At 35.3% G+C, this 21,794-nt stretch overlaps 1 protein-coding gene across 1 annotated transcript in view; it reads left to right on the forward strand.

Moving 5' to 3' along the window:
* The window catches only part of Naf1 (nuclear assembly factor 1 ribonucleoprotein), a 37,100-nt gene that overhangs the window by 8,732 nt on the left and 6,574 nt on the right, over window positions 1–21,794 (forward strand). The window contains exons 3-5 of the mRNA XM_074055080.1: window positions 12,135–12,228; window positions 16,816–16,898; window positions 19,645–19,805. Coding sequence (XP_073911181.1) covers window positions 12,135–12,228; window positions 16,816–16,898; window positions 19,645–19,805 — 338 coding nt within the window. The remainder of the gene's footprint in view (window positions 1–12,134; window positions 12,229–16,815; window positions 16,899–19,644; window positions 19,806–21,794) is intronic.

Raw genomic sequence — 21,794 nt, forward strand, 5'->3', positions numbered from 1 at the left:
CAAAAAAACCATACAAAGAATTAATGAAACAAAAAGTTGGTTCTTTGAAAAAATAAACAAGATCGATAGACCCCTGGCAAACCTGACTAAAATGAGGAGAGAAAAAACCCAAATTAGTAGAATCAGGAATGCAAAAGGGGAGATAACAACAAACACCATGGAAGTCCAGGAAATCATCAGAGACTACTTTGAGAACCTATATTCAAATAAATTTGAAAATCTAAAAGAAATGGACAGATTTCTAGATACATATGATCATCCAAAACTGAACCAAGAGGAAATTAATCACCTGAATAGACCTATAACACAAAATGAAATTGAAGCAGCAATCAAGAGTCTCCCCAAAAAGAAAAGTCCAGGACCTGATGGATTCTCTGCTGAATTCTATCAGACCTTTAAAGAAGAACTGATACCAACCCTCCTTAAACTGTTCCACGAAATAGAAAGGGAAGGAAAACTGCCTAACACATTTTATGAAGCCAGTATTACACTTATCCCAAAACCAGGCAAAGACACCTCCAAAAAGGAGAACTATAGGCCAATCTCCTTAATGAACATTGATGCAAAAATCCTCAACAAAATAATGGCAAACCGAATTCAGCAACACATCAAAAAGATTATTCACCACGACCAAGTAGGCTTCATCCCAGGGATGCAGGGGTGGTTCAACATACGAAAATCAATCAACGTAATAAACCACATTAACAGAAGCAAAGACAAAAACCACTTGATCATCTCAATAGATGCAGAAAAAGCCTTTGATAAGATCCAACATCATTTCATGATAAAAGCTCTAAGAAAACTAGGAATAGAAGGAAAGTTCCTCAACATTATAAAAGCTATATATGACAAACCTACAGCCAGCATTATACTTAACGGAGAAAAATTGAAACCATTCCCTCTAAAATCAGGAACCAGACAAGGATGCCCACTATCTCCACTCCTATTCAACATAGTACTGGAATTCCTAGCCAGAGCAATTAGGCAAGAAGAAGGAATAAAAGGAATACAAATAGGTAAAGAAACTGTCAAAATATCCCTATTTGCAGACGACATGATCCTATACCTTAAAGACCCAAAAAACTCTATTCAGAAGCTTCTAGACATCATCAATAGCTATAGCAAGGTAGCAGGATATAAAATCAACATAGAAAAATCATTAGCATTTCTATACACTAACAATGAGCAAACGGAAAAAGAATGTATGAAAACAATTCCATTTACAATAGCCTCAAACAAAATCAAATACCTAGGTGTAAACCTAACAAAAGATGTGAACGACCTCTACAAGTAAAACTATACACTTCTGAAGAAAGAGATTGAGGAAGACTATAGAAAGTGGAGAGATCTCCCATGCTCATGGATTGGTAGAATCAACATAGTAAAAATGTCGATACTCCCCAAAGTAATCTACATGTTTAATGCAATTCCCATCAAAATTCCAATGACATTCATTAAAGAGATTGAAAAATCTACTGTTAAATTTATATGGAAACACAAGAGGCCACGAATAGCCAAGGCAATACTCAGTCAAAAGAACAATGCAGGAGGTATCACAAAACCTGCCTTCAAACTATATTACAAAGCAAAAACAATAAAAACAGCATGGTACTGGCACAAAAACAGACATGAAGACCAGTGGAACAGAATAGAGGATCCAGATATGAAGCCACACAACTATAAGCAACTTATCTTTGACAAAGGCGCTAAAAATATACGATGGAGAAATAGCAGCCTCTTCAACAAAAACTGCTGGGAAAACTGGTTAGCAGTCTGCAAAAAACTGAAACTAGATCCATGTATATCACCCTATACCAAGATTAACTCAAAATGGATCAAGGATCTTAATATCAGACCCCAAACTCTTAAGTTGATACAAGAAAGAGTAGGAAATACTCTGGAGTTAGTAGGTATAGGTAAGAACTTTCTCAATGAAACCCCAGCAGCACAGCAACTAAGAGATAGCATAGATAAATGGGACCTCATAAAGCTAAAAAGCTTCTGTTCATCAAAAGAAATGGTCTCTAAACTGAAGAGAACACCCACAGAGTGGGAGAAAATATTTGCCAACTATACATCAGACAAAGGACTGATAACCAGAATATACAGGGAACTTAAAAAACTAAATTCTCCCAAAACTAATGAGCCAATAAAGAAATGGGCAAGTGAACTAAACAGAACTTTCTCAAAAGAAGAAATTCAAATGGCCGAAAACACATGAAAAAATGCTCACCATCTCTAGCAATAAAGGAAATGCAAATTAAAACCACGCTAAGATTCCACCTCACCCCTGTTAGAATAGCCATCATCAGCAACACCACCAACAACAGGTGTTGGCGAGGATGCGGGGAAAAAGGAACCCTCTTACACTGTTGGTGGGAATGTAGACTAGTACAACCACTCTGGAAAAAAATTTGGAGGCTACTTAAAAAGCTGTACATCGATCTACCATTTGATGCAGCAATACCACTCTTGGGGATATACCCAAAAGACTGTTACTCCAGAGGCACCTGCACATCCATGTTTATTGCGGCACTATTCACAATAGCCAAGTTATGGAAACAGCCAAGATGTCCCACCACTGACGAATGGATTAAGAAAATGTGGTATCTATACACAATGGAATTTTATGCAGCCATGAAGAAGAATGAAATGTTATCATTCGCTGTTAAATGGATGGAATTGGAGAACATCATTCTGAGTGAGGTTAGCCTGGCTCAAAAAACCAAAAATCGTATGTTCTCCCTCATATGTGGACATTAGATCAAGGGCAAACACAGCAAGGGAATTGGACTATGAGCACATGATAAAACCGAGAGCACACAAGGGAGGGGTGAGGATAGGTAAGACACCTAAAAAACTAGCTAGCATTTGTTGCCCTTAAAGCAGAGAAACTAAAGCAGATACCTTAAAGCAACTGAGGCCAATAGGAAAAGGGGAACAGGTACTAGAGAAAAGGTTAGATCAAAAAGAATTAACCTAGAAGGTAACACCCATGCACAGGAAATCAATGTGAGTCAATGCCCTGTATAGCTATCCTTATCTCAAGCAGCAAAAACCCTTGTTCCTTCCTATTATTGCTTATACTCTCTCTACAACAAAATTAGAAATAAGGGCAAAATAGTTTCTGCTGGGTATTGGGGGGAGAGGGAGGGGGCGGAGTGGGTGGTAAGGGAGGGGGTGGGGGCAGGGGGGAGAAATGAACCAAGCCTTGTATGCACATATGAATAATAAAAGAAAAATGAAAAAAAAAATTTGAATCTGTTGTTTTCAAGGCCTGACTTGTTTATAATTCTGTCCTAAATGCAGGCCTCTTTCAATTTAAGCTTTTTATGACTCTAGGTAAGCTTGAAATTATTATATGGTTTCCTAGAATATTCTATCTAGAATATCCTAGAACATTATCAAAGTGTCTCATATTTAAGTGGTCACTTAAATACTTGAAAGGAGATAATTTTTTCATTAGTATTCAGTGCTCTTCAATCCTTAGATTTTTTTCCCCCCTCCCACCCTCTGGACTGGGGGTTTGAACGCTTGAGTGCCTGTGCTTGCTAGGCAAGCATTCTACCATGCTGAAGGCATGGACCAGTAACTTTTTGCTTTAGTTATTTTTCATGGAGAATTTTCTACCTGGTTTTTTGAGATAGTCTTACTAACTTTTTGGCCTGGCTCTACCTCCCACATAACTGGGATTGTAGGTATGAAACACCACACCTGGCCAATATTGATTTTTTTTTTAAAATAAAGTTTTAAACTTTGCAAAATTATTTCATTTATGAAGCATAAATGGTTTATAAATGTAGAATACTTCCTGACATGTGCAAGATCCTGGGTTTGATCTCTAACACCATCAAAATAATCTTAAAAATCAGTAAATGAGTGATTCTTTAAACTTCAAATAAGTATTTTTTTATTCAGTAGAGTATCTGTATATGTCCCATGTGTATACATACATATGATTATTATTACACAGAAATATTCCATATTTTAGATTCTCCCATTCCCCGGTAGATTTTAGTAAGTGAATTCTGCTGATTGCCGTAAAACATAAAGACAGATGTCTGTTAAAGAGAAAGGTAGCTGTAATGTGAGCATGCACCTTTATGCTGAAAGGACACTTGTGCCATTAATGACAGAACGGCAGAAGAGTGCTAAGTGTGATTCTGTAGGATGGAGTAAAAGGGGAGGTAACTTGCATAGGAGTGGCCAGGGAAGACATCAGGGGTTGAACTGAGATTGGAAAGTGAGTAAGATGTGGATGGAAAGGTGACAGATGAAGAGCACAGTGAATTTTCCCAAGGAAAGGGCAAGTCTGGCACATAACAGTTGTATTCTTAATGTTAGTTATATCGTAGCAGCTCAGGGAATGATTATTTATTCATTCAGTTACCATTCATATAGCTAGTACTGTCAATTCTAAAATGAACATTTTTGTCACCTTTAAGCACTTTGGAAAAATTTAGTCTAATAATCTGTGGCATTTTAGTTACTGGCAGTGCTTTTACCATTAAGTCAGTGTCTTAGAGATAATGAAATGTGGATTTCTTAGTTCACATAAAAGGTATGCACAGTTATGCTTGGTGTTGGGAAGTTTTTTGTTCTCATTGAGATGGATTTTAATTTCACTTCAGTTTTGTATTTGAGTCCTTTTGGGGGGTACAGTACTGGGGCTTCATGCTTGCTAGGCAGGTACTCTACCACTTGAGCCATATCTCCAGTCCTTTTTGCTCAGGCTAGTTTTGAGATACGATGTTGCTTTTTGCCCAAGCTCTCCTGGACCACGATCCTCCTATTTATGCTTCCCATAGTAGCTGGCTGGGCAGTTGTGCACCACTAAGCTTGTTCTGTTGTGATGGGGGTTTCACTAACTTTTTGCCCCAGCTGGCCTTGAAATACTATCCTCTGGGTCTCTCCCCAGTAGCTAAGATTACAGGTGTGAACCACTTACTGTTGCCTGGCTTGAATCAAATTTTGAAGGTATTTTTTTTATGAGCTTTATTCCTGTGACAGTACTTTAGAGAAAAACTGGTTGAACACACTACATTCATTAGGAAAGAAATATAAAGACATTTCAAAGAAGTGACAGCTTTTTTAGGTGAAAATATTTACTGGGTTAGTCAGAGTTTAAGTTTAGTGTCATACAACAGGGTAATGAATGATGATATTGATGTTGATTGGTAGTAGCTAAAGAACTAGCTGAGTTCCATGGAATCTTACAAAACTACTCTTCCTAGACAAGTAGGTGAATTAGAACTAAATACTAAGTGTGGTCATAGCTAACACAAAATATACAGACCTAATCCATTCTTTTTTCCAATATGTTTTACCAGCTATAGGCAAAAAAAAAATCCAATTATGGCTCTCAGTACTGCAGGGATTGGATGCTACTTTCCAACCATATCCGAAAAGTGAAGCATCAGGTAATTGGCTGCCATGTGCATGTCCTTGATTCTTGGGTAATACGAGAAAAGTGGTCAGATAATTTCATTCCACCTTCCCCACTTTTCTCAGTTCTCCCCAAACTAGTACCAAAAGGGATTAGTTTCCATTTGGAATGGTTTGATTCCTTTTCCTGCCACCCTCAGGTATTTTTACTCTTATTTTTATAAGTGAATATTCATATCCAGGTTCTTTAGATAAATTTTGCTTTAGAAGATCATAAATCACTGCATATAGCATATGTATATAATATATATAACACACACACTAATATATATATTCTTTTCCAGTAGTAAGCCTTCAGAAGAGCTAGAGAAATCTAGGCTGTTGTAATGCCATCATGGAGGGCCACTTTTGACCCAGTAGCTTCATAGCCTCATAGGACATACAGTATTTAGAGAATCAGAATATAATAATCATACATAAAACACAGACAGTAATTGTTCTTTCATGGATATTTCAGAACTGTCATTAGGATCTTGCCTTTTTCAAATGCCATAGTTATAAGTATCTTATCAAAGAATCAGAGTAATTAATTTTTTACTAGTCTGGTATATAATTTCTGTATTAATCATGCTGTCCTTTTTTATTACTTGTACTTCAACAAGTTTTAAATTGTGTTGTTAACCATTTGTATTATTTAGAATTTATGGTCAGTTTCCTCATTACTTTGTAGATAAATATCAATTTCCTAAGTGAAATATTTAGGTTAGCATTAAGATTTCATAGTAATATAGTACATGCTGTTGTAATATAGTTTTAAAGTTTTACCTGTATTAATGGCTGGAAATAGACTGATGCAGTTAATACCTGGGTACATGTTTTGTAAAGGAGGACTCTTGATGTGTGACAATGCAAAGCGTTGTTGACCAAAAAATCTTTGCAGTGACAAGAATGTTCTGTGTCCATGTTAGTGCAATACTAGAGCTATAGAGCACTTCAAATGTGGCAAGTGTGGACTGGGGCTGTGTTGCTTAAAGGTAGAGTGTTGCCTTGCATACACAAGGCCCTGGGTTTGATTCCCAGCACTGAAAAAAGAAAAACAAAAAGTGGCAGGTGAGACTGGAGGCTAAATTTTTATTGTATTTAATTTTAATCAATTAAATTTAAATTAGTACTGGATCTGTAAAATGAAAGTGATCTTTCTCAGCCACTCATCCTGCCTTCCACAGTGACTGTAGGGTAATCCAAGCTCATGCTTTAATCTTCTCAATCTGGATTAAACACCCTTTTTGTTTTTTCAGTGTACTTGGCTTTTGCTTATTATGTGATGATAAAGAAGGTCTTTTTATCCCAGGGCTTCTTCATTTATCTCTACATTCAAAATTTTCAGTTTATCAGTATGCCTCCTTCTTCTAATTTATTAAATCCTGTGAGCAGTATCAAAATGTTGATGCACCAGTTTGTGTTCTGACCATTTTCCCCCCATTACTGGTATCCATGTATTTCTCTTCTCACTTTTTTCCCACATATGGAAAAGCAAAGTGATTACGCAACTGAGATTTATTTCTTATCTTACCAGAGACAGCTACAGTGTTATCAGGGAGCCAAGTGTTAATCTAGTAATTACAATGATTGCTGCTGTAAGCCAGAGGTATCTGTATCAGTCATAGGCAGTTAGGCTTTCCTGGAAGCCTGTTATTTTAGAAAAGGCTGAATTCAGGTCTTTTTCATTCCTTGAGGATTCCATATTGAATTATATTTTCATTTTCTGATTTCTCCACTGAGTAAAAAATGACTTTGACTTCGGAGATTTTTTTGATTAACTTGGACTGATAATGTAGGTTAGTTCATTATAATTAAATGAATACCTACTATGTGTTAGTTATCTTTCTAGGTGCTGTAATAATGAACACAGCCTATTAGAACCTCAGTGTTCTTGGATTTATTGTCTAGTTAGGGAAATTAACAGTAAGTAAGTAAATAAAAGTTAGGCAGCAATATGTTTTGAAGACACAAAAGCTGTAGGATAACTTGGTAATGAATGACTAGAGTTGGTAGTGGTATAATGTTTTAGATTTAGTAGTTAGGAAGAGATGATGACATTTGACATCTAAACATCAAGACCAGATCTTATATATTGCTCCATCTAACATTGGCATCCTAGGACTTGCCCTCTAAAACTTCCAGAGACTTGTCCTCTTTGATCCTTCTAAAGTTCTGCTTCTTTGAGCCTGCCAGAAATCTTCATGGTAAGTACATCTCTTGAGTGAAATCTTGCTCATGGAGTTGGGAATATTTTTCTTCTTTGTCCTCTTCTCCTGGCTTGCTCATGTAAAAGAAACAAATAGATATGTTTTCCCTTGATTTAATTCAACAAATGTCTACCATCCTCAAGGCAAATACATACTGCTTGCTGTAACTGGACTTTGACAGACAAACTGTATTAACAGACTTTCAAATTGGAATTGTACAAGGCTAGTTGCATTTACTTCTTCTTGCATGTTTTGTTTACAATATTTCAAAAAGTTCACTATATATTGCTTGTGTTCTGCAAAGATTGGAATAGAAATTTTATGTACATGCCTTATAGGAAGTTTGCTACCAAGAGGCAACTTAATACCTTCTGGTTCTTTTTAGGAGTGCTCAGGAAGCTGTATGCATTCCTATGTTAAAGGCTCCTGGGATTACTGAAGTGGAATTAGGAGTATGGTGGCAAACACAGACAGTAATGTCTATGTCTCTTTTATCCTTGAGTTTGGTTCTGTATGAAATCAGAACTTTTCTCCTTATATAGCCCAAATTTTCCATTCTTCCAATGCATAAATTGAATCAAAATAGCAATAGAAATTAAGGGGGACTGCCAGACTTTCTTTCTGACTACATTTGTGAGTTTCTGCCTCACTTCAAATATTTTGATTTTTATATCTTGTTTTCTTCCTCCTGCCAGAGCTCTTTAGAGCAGAGCATCAGAGATTCATGACACCCTGTAGTCTGAGCTTGCTTAGCCTATAGAAAGTCATGTTATAATGATCTCAAAATAATGAAAGATCTTTGATAGTCATTTTCTTAACTGTATCAAAATTCAGATCAAAACATACCATTATGCTTAGCATTTGAAGCATTCCTAACAGTGTCATCACAATTGCTTGACACAATTCTGAAGTGCAACCAATGTCATGTAAAAAGTGAAAACTGTGATGTACTAATATTGGAAAGGAGGATGACTTTTTTTTATGGCTATGCAGTGATACAGAAATTATAAGAAATAAATTTTAGTGTGATGTTTCTTATGTTCAAACAATACTCTAAAAGAATATTTATAATAGCAATAAGACATTAAATAATTAGGAATTTATAACAGCAAGTGATGTATAAAATAGCTTGGAAAAGGCCTAAGTACTTACATAAGATCTATATAAAAACTGTGTTCTCAGCCAGTACTAACAGTACTAATACTACAAAATAGTTCTGAAGCTTTTCTAGCAAAATAAACATGTGGGAATAGTTTAAAAAAAGAAAAATTCCAAGGGAGAGAATAACTGGTAGAGGCAGTTGGGAAGCTAGCTCTTCCCAAATGCTGAGACATGTTATAAAAGCCACATTGTCAAAACAGTTTAGTACGGACAGTGACGCAGATCAGTGACACTGAAGGGAAGTTTTGGTGAAAAGTCCATTTTGCATATGTTTTTCCAAGTATAAAAAGCAATAGGGAGAAAAGTGAAGTCTACACCTATGGAAACTACTGGCCAGTAATTTGGCTAAAGATGAAGCCAATCTATTCCACTTCTGTATAAAAATTCATACGAAAATTCTGAACGTGCCAAATATGCAAGTATTAAACTTGAAACTGGAGAAGTGAAAAAACACCAGGGGATTTAAAAAATGATCTAAGAATTGTGTAAGGTTTATTAAACAGCTTAAATGCCAAAAAGCGTGCTGGGGTTGAGAGGGACATTTGCTACATGCGTGATGAAGGGCATATGTTCTTAAAATTTCAAAGCTTTTTAAATAAATTAATAAAAGAATCCTCAAATAAAATTGCATAAATTATACAGTTCATAAACACAAATGGCTAGGAAACGTGCAAGAATGATCAGTCTTACTTATTAATGAAGAAGTTCAAATTAAAGCTAGATATTATTTTATACTTATTTTGTATCAGACTGGCAAAGATTTTAACTTCTCAGTAATGACAGTGCAGAAAAAAAATTCTTATACATTTGTGGAAGTGTGAATTGATATAACATTAAAAATAAATTTAACAAGTATCTGTCAAAAATTTAAATTTTTGTTTTTTAAGGGAGCAGGTTCATTTAAAAGAATTTATTACAGAAATTACATAGTTACATGTAAAAGAATGTTGTACCATGTGTAATAAAAATTTTAAAGGAGCAGATAAGTGTTGTACTGATGATTGATGTGTTATAGTACACCTATACTGTAGTATACAGGAAATGTTAAATTTAGATACTTATGTTTTGGTGTAGAAGGATGTAGAGGATATGATAGGTATAAGAAGGGCAGCTAGCATTACAATATGGATATTTTACTTAAGTGCAAAATATATAAAGTTAGAAATGCAAAGTTTATTTCTGCGTAGTAAGTGTATTTGAAGGATTCAGAGACTGGTAACTAGCTACCTCTGGGGCTTGGTATTGGGTGATTGAAAGAGGGTGGGAAAGTTCTTGCTGCTTATTTTGTACTCTTCTGTACTAGAGGTTTTCCTTTATTTTTTTTAAAAATAGAATATATTATTTTTGTACTTTAAACAAACACAGCTTAAAACTATAAGCTTATCAAAGCACGGATTATGTTGCATGGGTTTTTATGCATAGTTAGAGAAGATACAAAACCTGGAACCTTTCACTGTGATTAAATGCAGTTATTTGAAAATAAAACCTATTTTGTGTGTATGGTATGCTCTCCTACCCAGTCCAGGGTCTTCCACAAAAGATGTAACAGTACTTTCTCTATTGGAGACTTACCTTCACTTCTGCCTACATACTCCTGACTTTACTTAATCAGTGGACTTTATTGCAATTCAAAACCAATGAAAATTTTGCTGTAGGTCATAACATAATTTGACTAGACATTGGAATAGATTTCATCATTGTTTTTCATTAGCAAATGTCATTTGCCACTTGTAAGAGGTGTCACTCCCAGAACCAGAGTTAGTGTGCGACTCATCTCACAGCAGGGTTGGTGGCGCACATCTGTAATTCTAGCACTTGGGAGGCTGAGGCAAGGCCTCCCAATTACAAATTCAAGCCAGCCCACATAGCAAGAGCCTATCTCAATAGGACCAATAAAAAGAGAAGAAGAAAGAACTAAAAAAAGAGACCTATCTCAAAATTATCCTCTAAAATATCATTAAATAAAGCCTTCCTCTCTAATCCCCTAACATTTTTTAAACAAGATGTGAGGTTTCCTTTGCTAAGAACTCTTTAAAAGGCTGTTACCTGTCTGGTCCACCATACATACTGTTTTCAAACCAGGAGCTGGTCAAGCAAAGGCTTTCCATATTTAATTTGTTAAAATGATAAATGGTTGTCTCCTCCCTAAAAATACTTAGAAGAATTCTGACAGATAAAATACTTTCCTCTAACGCCAGGCAGGCTCTAGCCATACATGAGCAATTGCTGACTTGCTTCTTCTACAAGAAAGGTTGAGACCTTTAGTGCATCGCTTCGTAAGTAATCCTTGATAAAAAAAATAGCATATAACCCAGAAGCAAAGTATATTTTAGATGTGTATTTCTTAACTTTGGCTAAGTGATTTTTTTTAAACTTTGTTTAAATTTCCATCATAGAAAATATTGTATTTCATATGATGCATAGTTGTATTATTTAGAATTTCCCTTTTTGTTTTCCCAACATTTCTCTAAAAGTTACTCTGTTCCCAAATAACTGCTGACACACCACTGCTAGGGTTTTTGTACTTTGAAACCTTTTTCAGGAAAACTTCCTTTTGAGAGTTAATATCATTCAAGGGTCAAGAACAGAAAGTTTTATTTAAAGCCTAACATTGGTTTTATTCTTAGATATCTCTTCAACTTCATCTCTACTTCAGTATTTGTTTCTATAGCAACTGAGGTACAGTTTACAGCTGGATCAAAAAGAGAAATCTGTAGGTGTAAAGAAATTTATTTTTTAACCTAGAAGGAGAAGGTACTAGGTAACACTTTCCCAGCTTCTACAGGCTATCTTCTATTTCCAGGAATTCTGTATTTGACTGATAGGTGTCGTTGCCTTTTTTCTTGAAGAAGCCAGGCCTTCACTTTTCTTCACACAACCCCAGAAAAGATGGCTGCTTGTGTATTCTACTGTTCAATCACAGTCAAATTAATTAGCTAAGTTAACAAAGCAGCTCAAAGGGAGCTCTTCAGTGGAAGAATTACAATTTTCAGTAAAATTATTTCTCTTCAAATGGAATATCTCTGGATTCCTTAATAATAGGGTTTTTTTTGGGGGGGGGTGTCTGTTCAAGTGTAACTGGAAAAAATGTGGCATGGTATTTATGTGTGTATTCTTAGTCTAACTGAATTTAGGGTGTATAACCTAAAATTGAATCACTTAGATGGGAGAAATGCTATTGGAAGACCATGAGCCTGCTGAAATAGACAACACCAGGATGCTTCAAGCACTTAATGTTAAATCTTCAAAGATATGTATAGCACTTTAAAGAGGAAAATATTTCTCTTTCTTTTTAAGTTGATTAAGCTGGAAGAAGATTAATGCTTTTTTATATTATAGGAACTACCTTCTGTTGAAGAACTCACTATTATTCTGCCTGATGATATTGAACTAAAGCCTCTTGGGATGGTTTCAAGTATTATTGAACAATTAGGTATGTAAATAATCTTTAACAAAAATTATTTAGGTCCAGATGTGCAGTAATAATTAGATCAAGGACTTGATGACTTAAGTTTTCTTCAAAATATGTACTTTTAGTCATTAAGTTTGAAGAGATAAAATTTAGGTTTTACTTCTGTAGTTACATTTTCTCTATAAAAATGAAAGATCTGTTTTTAGTGACATACTTCAGAATTTGATTTGATTTATTAGTTTTGTATTGCTACCATAATTAATACTCAGTTTAGTGGCTTACAACAGCACACATTTGTTTATCTTATAATTGTTGTAGTCTGATGTGGCTCTTTGGGTCTTACGGCTAAAGGCAAATTGACTAGCAAGACTGACTAAGTCACCACAGATTTAGTGGCACAACAGTACAGATTTGCTATTTTACCATTAATGTAGCTCTGTAGACTGACATGGGCCTTCCGGTCTTAGTGGGCTAACTGTCCAGCAGGGCTGAGCCTCTTTCTGTAGGCTGTCAGGGGAGTCCATTTCCTTGATCCTTCTAGACCCTGCCCATATTTTGTACTCTCTTCCTTCATCCTGAAAACCAGTAATGTAGCACTTCTCTGTCACCGTTCCATTATTAACATCTGTTTCTGACCACTCCCTGGATAGAGTCTCTACTCTTAAGGACTCTTTAGATTCAGCCTACTTGTGTATCCAAGATGGATGGGATGGTGTCTCTTGAGAATGAGGGGGCCCCTTCCTTTTTTGATTTTTGTTGGTACTGGGATTCGAATTTAGGGCCTTGCTTGGGCTTGTTAGGCAAAGTCCTAAGCCACTTGAGCCACATCCCCAGCCCTTTTTTGCTTTAGTTATCTTCTGAATAGAGTCTCATGTTTTTCCCTGTGCTTACCTGGAGCATGATCTTCCTCTTTAAATCTCCTTAGTAGCTGGAATGACAGGTGCATGTCACCTGCTTCATTTCAACTGGATTTATTGGTTGAAATCCTGTGTGATGTCCCTCTTTCTGTGATCCTTCAGGGTAGCTGGGATTACAGCCATGAGCCACTGTACCCAGCATATCATGTTTACCAGAAAGCCCAAGGACTATTTGCCTCCCTCCCCAATATACAATACAGGTATTTTCCTTCAAGAATCTGAACTCTACTTGCTGAGAGGAAGGGATCTCCTCCATTTTCTTTGGACTCCCTAAGGACAAATTTTGCAGACAGTCGTAGAAAAATGAACAACATGAAGGCTGAGCTGATTTCATTGGACATTTCTATTCTTAGGCCCTGGGCTGCAACGTTTTCCTCTTCCCAAGTCTCTCAGTGACTGCCCTGCCCCTCCCCAGATTCTCCAGGAGTCTCCTCTCTGTCCCCGTCACCTTATTCCAGATTCTCCAGGAGTCTCCTCTCTGTCCCCGTCACCTTATTTCCTGATTCTCCAGGAGTCTCCTCTCTGTCCTCTTCACCTTATTCCTGATTCTCCAGGAGTCTCCTCTCTGTCTTCTTCACCTTATTCCTGATTCTCCAGGAGTCTCCTCTCTGTCCACTTCACCTTATTCCAGATTCTCCAGGAGTCTCCTCTCTGTCCCCGTCACCTTATTCCTGATTCTCCAGGAGTCTCCTCTCTGTCCTCTTCACCTTATTCCTGATTATCCAGGAGTCTCCTCTCTGTCCTCTTCACCTTATTCCTGAGAGTATAGATGAGCAGGTTGGGTGCTAGCATGACTACGTGTGGAAAAGCTAAATGAACTTCCCCTAGTGGCTGTGGCTGTGTGGGTTATAGGTAGGTGTGATGGCAGGACTGTGAGACAGTCTGTGTGGGAGCCACACATGCTCACCTCTGTGTTCTCCCCCTCCTCCCCAGGGTCCTTAACCTTAGTCATACTGATAAGTCTCCATTTTGAATCAGGAAACATATTTCCATGTTGAGGATTAGGGTGTAGACATCCTTGAGGGAGCTGTTCTGTCTGCCAGCTTTGAGTTTTGTCGTAAGAACATGTAAACTAAAAAGTTCTGTTATTTAATGTTGATACTAATTGCATGAAATATGAAGAGATATAGATATTTCACATTTCTTCAGTGCTAAGAAACTAAGTACATGAGAGTGTTTGAAGATAATATAAATACTGTTAACCCTCACAGCAAGATATCTGAGAACAGAACTCGGAGCTCACAATCTTAGGATTTTTAAATTTTGAAAAGAAAGGGAATTGTCTGCAAGCCCGCTTAGTGTACAGAACCTAATAGGTGAGTTCAGTCACTTGCTTTTATGATTGGTTGTATGAGTGAGTGGGTGAAATAGGACTTTTATCTTTTGGTCTTTTTCTAACTGCCCATTTCAATATTTAAAAAAAGCCATAATTTTAAATTTACTAAAATCTAGATTAAAGTGAACTTTTTGTATAAAAATCATAATTTTTAAAACTCTGCCTTATTCCCAAGTCATCACTTTTACTAGTATTTGAGTTACCTTCATGGTGTTTAATAATAGGCATAGAGGAATCAAATAGGCAACTAATTTCTTGATTAAAGTTGCAGACTTACTAGATCTGATGTATGTAGGCAAATTGTAAGTCATATCTTGATTCTTAAATGTCATCAGAGGTAGAGGATATAAGGATGTGTATTGAAAGCTGTTGAAAAGTGGAGGCTGGCAGGTAAAGGGGTAAAGGAGAGTAATGGAACAAAGAGAAGTAAAGCACACTCACGGTGGGCATATATTGAGACACCCCTTTGAACATCAACTTAAATATTAATAATGAAAACCAGGAACATAAAAGAGGTACAGTGTGTATGTGGTGGGGGTACTAGTGGGAGCAGAGGATGGAGAAAGGAGATTAAGGTGATGGTGTATGGTAGATGGACTTCATATACCTATATGAAACAGAACTAAGAAACCTCTTGTGATTGTTTTAAGTGGGGTGGGGAGGGAGCTGAGGGAGAGAAACAATGGGAGCAATGTAACTAATGTATAATATAAGTCTAATTGAAATTGTCACTATGAATCCCTCCCTTGTATAACAAATATATCCTAATAAAAAATTTACAAAAAATAAAATTAAAAAAAGCAATGTCATCCATATGATATACTGTTGTGATTAACACATCTTCATATCTAACAAAATTCTCAGTGTAGTTGCCACAAAGAGTGAAAGATTCAAAATTAATTCATGGCACTCTCATTTAGTACTCTGTTTTAGAAAGTCTAAACTATCAAACTTTATTTTGACCAGTTTCCAAAAAAAGAAAAAAAACGTTATTAGGTAAAACCAATCTATGAATTGAAAAAAAGAGCTGAAAGATGAAGAGAGGACTTAGCATTGCACTGTAGTTCTACAAGACATGCTGGGTTTTTTGCTTGTTTTGTTTTAATTAGGGAACTATAAGTGGCTAATTAGGTATTATCCATCTAGATAGAAGTGTCATGAAATTAATGATCTTGTCCTCCTGCCTACTTTTAGAGTATCAGTTTGAGAGCATTTAGCAATTTTTATCAGTATACAACACAGCTAAGTTTTTTGTGCCCAACTACTTGGAATGACCTGCATACAGAATCATAAGAGAGTGTGTCTGTAGAAACAGTTGTGCTGTTACAGGAAGAGCATTGGAACTTGGCATCAAGGTTTTCTCATAACTGTCTGGAATTGCCTATGTGCTAATGCTACATCTTGAGAGTCCTTGTTTCTCATCTTTCAATAAAGTAATGGTCTTGGGCTAGGTGATCTTCCATCTTCATGTATTTTGACTCTTTGGGAAAGGGCCTAGGGAGGACTGACTGTATACATGCTGTTATTATCAATCCTTACTCATCACCTTACTCCAGAAGCAGATTTATTAAAAACATCGTTACTTAAGTGTATGTTTAGGACTTACATAGTCTAATTGTTGAAATTAATTGGGATGCAAAATGAAATTTTAATTTTAATAATCTGAGCTAATATTCCCCAAGTGCCATTAGTTGTATAACAATATTCTTGTGTTGCTCTAATTCTTCCAGAACTTATTTGTTAAATCTTCAGTTTTCAAAGAATTCAAGATTATTCTAGCCAGTGGTATAATGCTTTTTGAGAAGGGAAGTTAAATGTAATGAGAAAAATTACTGTCAGCTTTGTCACACATGATCTGCTCTGAGGAAGATACTTTGTGAAGCATTTAACTTTTTCATTTATCAGTAAATAATCAGTGCTTTAAGAAAAGAGTTCTAGAATAAAACTAATTCCTTCTTAAAAAGGAGTTGTTACTAAGTGATTATAGTGTTTTTGGTAATAATTGCTTGAGAAAATGCTTGAATGTATTGAGTAATGGGCAATTAATATTTTCCGTTAGATTTCATATTTTAATTTTTTCTTGAAATTTTAGCTTTTTCTATTAAACAGAAATATCTGCCATCCATCTCTCTTTGCTATTTGGTAGTTACATTTTGTTTACCAAAGAGGAATAATTATTAGGATGATATTTATGTATCCCAGTTTATGTTGAAATTAAGTTGTATTAATTTTAAATTACTAATTTCACATTGTTTAAATTATGTTGGAATTAAATCTTAATTTCTCATGAAAATTCTTTGTTATCTTCTGATTAAACCTTTCAGTAATCTGTGTGTTCTTTTACCTGTTTTTCAGTAATAATTGAATCTATGACTAACTTACCTCCAGTTAATGAAGAGACTGTAATTTTTAAAAGTGATCGACAGGCAGCAGGAAAGGTTTGTGAAAACTCAGATCCTATACATTATTCTGTTTCTTTGTTGATTGGCTTTCCTGGCTTTCCTGTTTGCCCTAAGAAGAGTTTATTAATTTTAATAGATGAGCAATCTAGATCTCTCAAGTTTTAGTACATTCTTGAGTTCCCTCACTACTTCCTATCTGACTATAAATTGATTTAATACTGCTTATTACTCTTTGCCTAATCTTTAAATTCACATATAATATAGAATTCTTCCCCAGTGTTTGTCAAGTACTTTGCTTGGCAGGCAGTCTACATAGTGACTCTCTGCCCTCCAGGTACTCAGGGCTGAGTGAGGAAGACTTTCCACACAAATTCTTAACCATTTTTGGTTTGTGAGTCCCTATGCATTGTGGTTCAGATTTAGGCTTCCTCAGGTGGAGGTTCAGAGTGGAATCTGTTTCAAGTAGTAGAATGATTCAGTGACAGCAGTGAATTGTCACTGTAAGCACACTGTAGAGAATTATGGCTATGTGTATTTTAGTAACAACCATATGTGTGGGCTGGACTGAGCCCTGCTATGTTTAAAGTTGCTCTTCATAGTTTAGCTCTCAAGTATTACTCAACCTGAAATCTCTACTTTGAGGGTGATAGTTATTTAAAATATTATTAAATCCTTCTTTTCTATAACTCAGGATTAGCTAAATTGCTTATGTGAACTCAGTCACATTTTCCAGTGACAAGTAGGGCCATGAGTGCCTACCAGTATTGTTGTATGTGCTTTCCTATTACCTGCTATGTGTGATAGTATTTTATCTAAGATTTTATGATTTCATTATTGCTATGGCTCATAAACACTTCACATTCAAAGGAACGTGGAGCCAAAAAGCATGCTTTGGGCTGGGGGAGCCTAGCAAGTTCAAGGACCTGATTCAATACCTAGTACTGCTCAAAAAAAAGTAGAGAGAAGGGGAATGGGAATATAATGGAGGGGGGAGAACTTATCCAGAGTACTCTGTACACACATATGGAGTTGTTACAATGAAATCCCCGGTATTAATGTATGCTAATTCAAAAATACAATAAAAATAACACAGGTATGCTTTGATTTTGTCCAAGAATTTCGATGTCACTTAGGTTTAGCTCAAACCAAAATCTATATAAACCTGAAGTTAGTAAGAAATTTCTCCAATGAAATAACTTTTTAACTGTTGAATGAAATCATGCTATCTAGGAAGCAAATCCCTGAGAAATAGCTTCATGTACCTGGCTGCAAATAATGATCATTTCACCTGTATTAATGAAGTTCTGGGAATCTTTAAAGTTATATTGTTTCTCTTAATCCTCTTGAAAGATACGACTTGGTGAATTGTTTTTAACACTGAGGAAAGTCGGACAGTGAATTGTCGCACTACATAGGATGCGGCAGTATGTATGAGAGTGGTGCTGTTGGGCACCCCTTACTTTCTTTGCGGCTGTTGAAGAGTTCTACATTTCTGTCTGAACCCTTGGGATGAGTTTTTAAAAAATTTTCTTAGATTGTTTTGTTTTTTTAATTTTAAAAATCTTAGAAGTTTTGATGCTGTTATTGAGAATATATTGGCATTTAATTGCTTTTTCCTTGTTTTTGGTTTTTTGAGATAGGGTTTTGCTGGTCTGGAGCTCACATTCCTGCCTCAGCCTTCTAAATGCTGGGATTACATGCGTGCACCACCATGCCTGGCTAATAATGCCACTACTTGTTTGTAGAGTAATCATAACTTTTAGAATGGTGATACCTTGAGTGAGTGAAAGCTTTGTATAGATTGCAAAACGAGAACGCTTACTACCAAATCAAGTACTGAGGATGTGCAAAACAGACACTTTCAATGCAATTAGTGTAGATTTAAATTGAATTGAATTGTAGTACTTTCAGCTCTAATAATTCCACCTCTTCCAAATCAGTTTTTAGGAAGTTTTAGAAATGATAGAGATTTGTATATAAAGATGCCCATGGTGGCATCGTGCAATATTGAATGAATCAGAAGTTGCCTAAGTGTCCTGTGTGCGAGTTTTGTCCTAATCTGTAAAGAAGCATTATACAGCTACTAAGATTATGCCTACAAAGAACATTCATAAAATGGGAAAGTTCAATGCAACTGCCAGCCTTAAAGGATACAAAACTATAATATGGTAGTCTATACTGACAGAGGTCATGTATTATCTATACATGTATTATCTATAACACATACATTATCAGAAACATTTTTTTTAAATTAAGCTATATAGTTAAAGGTTATGGCATCTTTGGTTTCTTAGAAATAAGAAACTTAAAAGTTCAAATCTACTTTTTTAAACATGGGAAGATCATAGTTTAATTTTATAAATATGTTAATACCATAGAAGTAACAGAATTGATCTAGTTCCTAATGAATGAGAATCTTTGCTTTTATGTTGCCCAACATAAGATTCCAAATGCAAATTGGCACTTGATTTTCAAAACAACCAGTTATAATTTTTACCTTATAATTCAAATGAGCAGTAATAGAAAATAATTCATAATTTACGTAGAGTAGGTATAGCTAAAAGGATTTGAATTTGGCAAAGAACACACTTGTTAGTTTTTTTAAATTCATAAAAGGAATTTGGAATGAGGTAATAACACTTACGAACAGTTTGTTGCTCTAACATTGATAGAATTATATTGTTTTAGCAATTTTTAGTGTTTTTAAAATGAAATATTCTTAACTTTTTCAATCGTTACTTAGCATGTTAAAAGAGACCTTTGTGTTTGTTCTGTTTGATAGATATTTGAGATATTTGGTCCTGTTGCACATCCATTTTATGTGCTAAGGTTTAATTCTTCAGATCACATTGAGAGTAAAGGTATTAAAATAAAGGAGACTATGTATTTTGCTCCATCAATGAAAGACTTCACCCAATATATATTCACAGAAAAACTTAAACAGTAAGTACTGTATTAATATGTTAGTTCTTATTAACATTTATATTTTAAGAATAATTCTCATTGATAGTATTTTCTTAGAGTTAGTGTATATTTTCTAAAGAGTTCATTTATCTTTCCACTAATATCTTTGAAAGCTATGATTTATAGAAGTTATATTTGGACCATTTAAATTTTCTGAGTTCTTGCTCATTGTCTTTTCCACTTTGTTTTATATACAAACTATCTCTATTAGTATTATGTAAAAAAGATTATTTTCAATATTAAGTAAAATTCTCTTTAGATTATATTCATAGGGTTAGCTATTCATTGAAACACTTTAATTCTCAAGAGAAAAAGAGTATGAATAAATTTCAGATTGCTTGTAAGTATATAAGAGACAACTAAAATGTGTCCCTACAGAGGCGTGGTGGATTGAGTGACTAGCCAGCATCTCAGTGCCCTCCATTTTGGTTGTGAACACCCTACTGATGCCTTGGAAGGTGCCTAGTAATATTTTCTGCAGATCTGTGTTTTAATTGTGTTGCCAAGTGTCAGTTGTAGAAGTACTTATATAAGTTGATCTTACTGTAATTATATATATTAATTTTAATTTTTTTAGTTAATCATGGTATATGAGTTCAAGTAGAATAGATTTTCCAAAACAATAAATTGAGTGCTTTTAGAAATGAGTAGTGAATTACTAAAAATAGTGTGAAATGTTGGGGGGTGGAATCTTAAATCCAAAATGACTTTGCACTTAGTTGACATACAAAGTCTTTTTAGTTCTAGCAATGCTTTTATTGGAAATTTGGAATACAGGCTATGCATTTTTATAGATAAGCTTTTTTCAGGAAATACAAAGGTACTTTGGCACAGTACTGCTCCTGGCATCTTAGTATAGGAAGGCTTCTATACCATTTCTATATTAAATCAAGTCTCTGATTTCATTCATTACTTTAGAGAAGAGATTGTTGGGCTTCATAATTGGTTTAACTCATGTTTAAGAATCCACATAATTATTTGAAAGAACATTTTGTCTAAATTATTCTTCAGATTGTTTAAGGTTAATTGTACTAAGTAACTATTGACAGGTAACGAGTTAAATGGACACAAAGCCATAAAAATGTTAATATGTTTTAAAACAATGCCTTTAATAGTTAGCATTTCATTGTGCTTTGACTGTTAAGATGCCCCTATGTTGCTGGGAAGTCAGCTCAGTGGTAGAGTGCTTTGATGTTCCTGTGTATATGCCATATGCCTTCAAACAAATAGCATAACTGTAAAGGTTTCTGAAAACATTTACTAAATAGATTGTAAATAATAAGAGCAGTCTTTACTCTTGACTTGCAGTTTTCTTGGTAATAAATAAGAATAAGCCAGACAATTGGGGAATTAGGTTGTCCTGCAGGAACTCAACCTTGACTGCACCTTGGTGTCTGCTAGAAACCCAGTATGGTGCTCTGCCAGTGACTTGAGTCCTTCTGCTTCTTTCCAGCCTCACAGCCTCACAAGGTTGTTTTAATTGTAGCTTCCCATATACTTATTTAAAAGCACTTTTTGAAATGTCAACGGTAGATTTACTAGTTGGGGAATTTTCCCCAGTTTTCTTTAAACTCCAGGCTTAGGACACTATAGGTTATTAGGTAGCACATGCTCAAAAAGGAACACTGGAACTACGTTAAATACACAGACAGTAAAATGACAGTTGAATAAACACCCTTTTTTCAAGTAATTGTAAAGGATCGATAATGCCTCATACATAATTTCAAAGTTCTGGGTCAAACCTTTAAAGCAAACTTGATAATGTTCATTTTGTGCCATCACTCAAACTTGTGTACATTGATTTTAGAGGCATGAATTTCTGAAATTGCATTTATTTTTAAGATCTAGTTTAAAGTAGAGAGGACTCTCAGCAATAATACTTTGTGATATTTTAATGTAATTGAATAGCAAAAGAGACTGAAGCCATGAAATTGATAGGATTAAAAAGATGAGCTCTAAGAATGAGGT

Source organism: Castor canadensis, chromosome 14 (assembly GCF_047511655.1).
Source record: "Castor canadensis chromosome 14, mCasCan1.hap1v2, whole genome shotgun sequence".
Classification (NCBI taxonomy): Eukaryota; Metazoa; Chordata; class Mammalia; order Rodentia; family Castoridae; genus Castor; species Castor canadensis.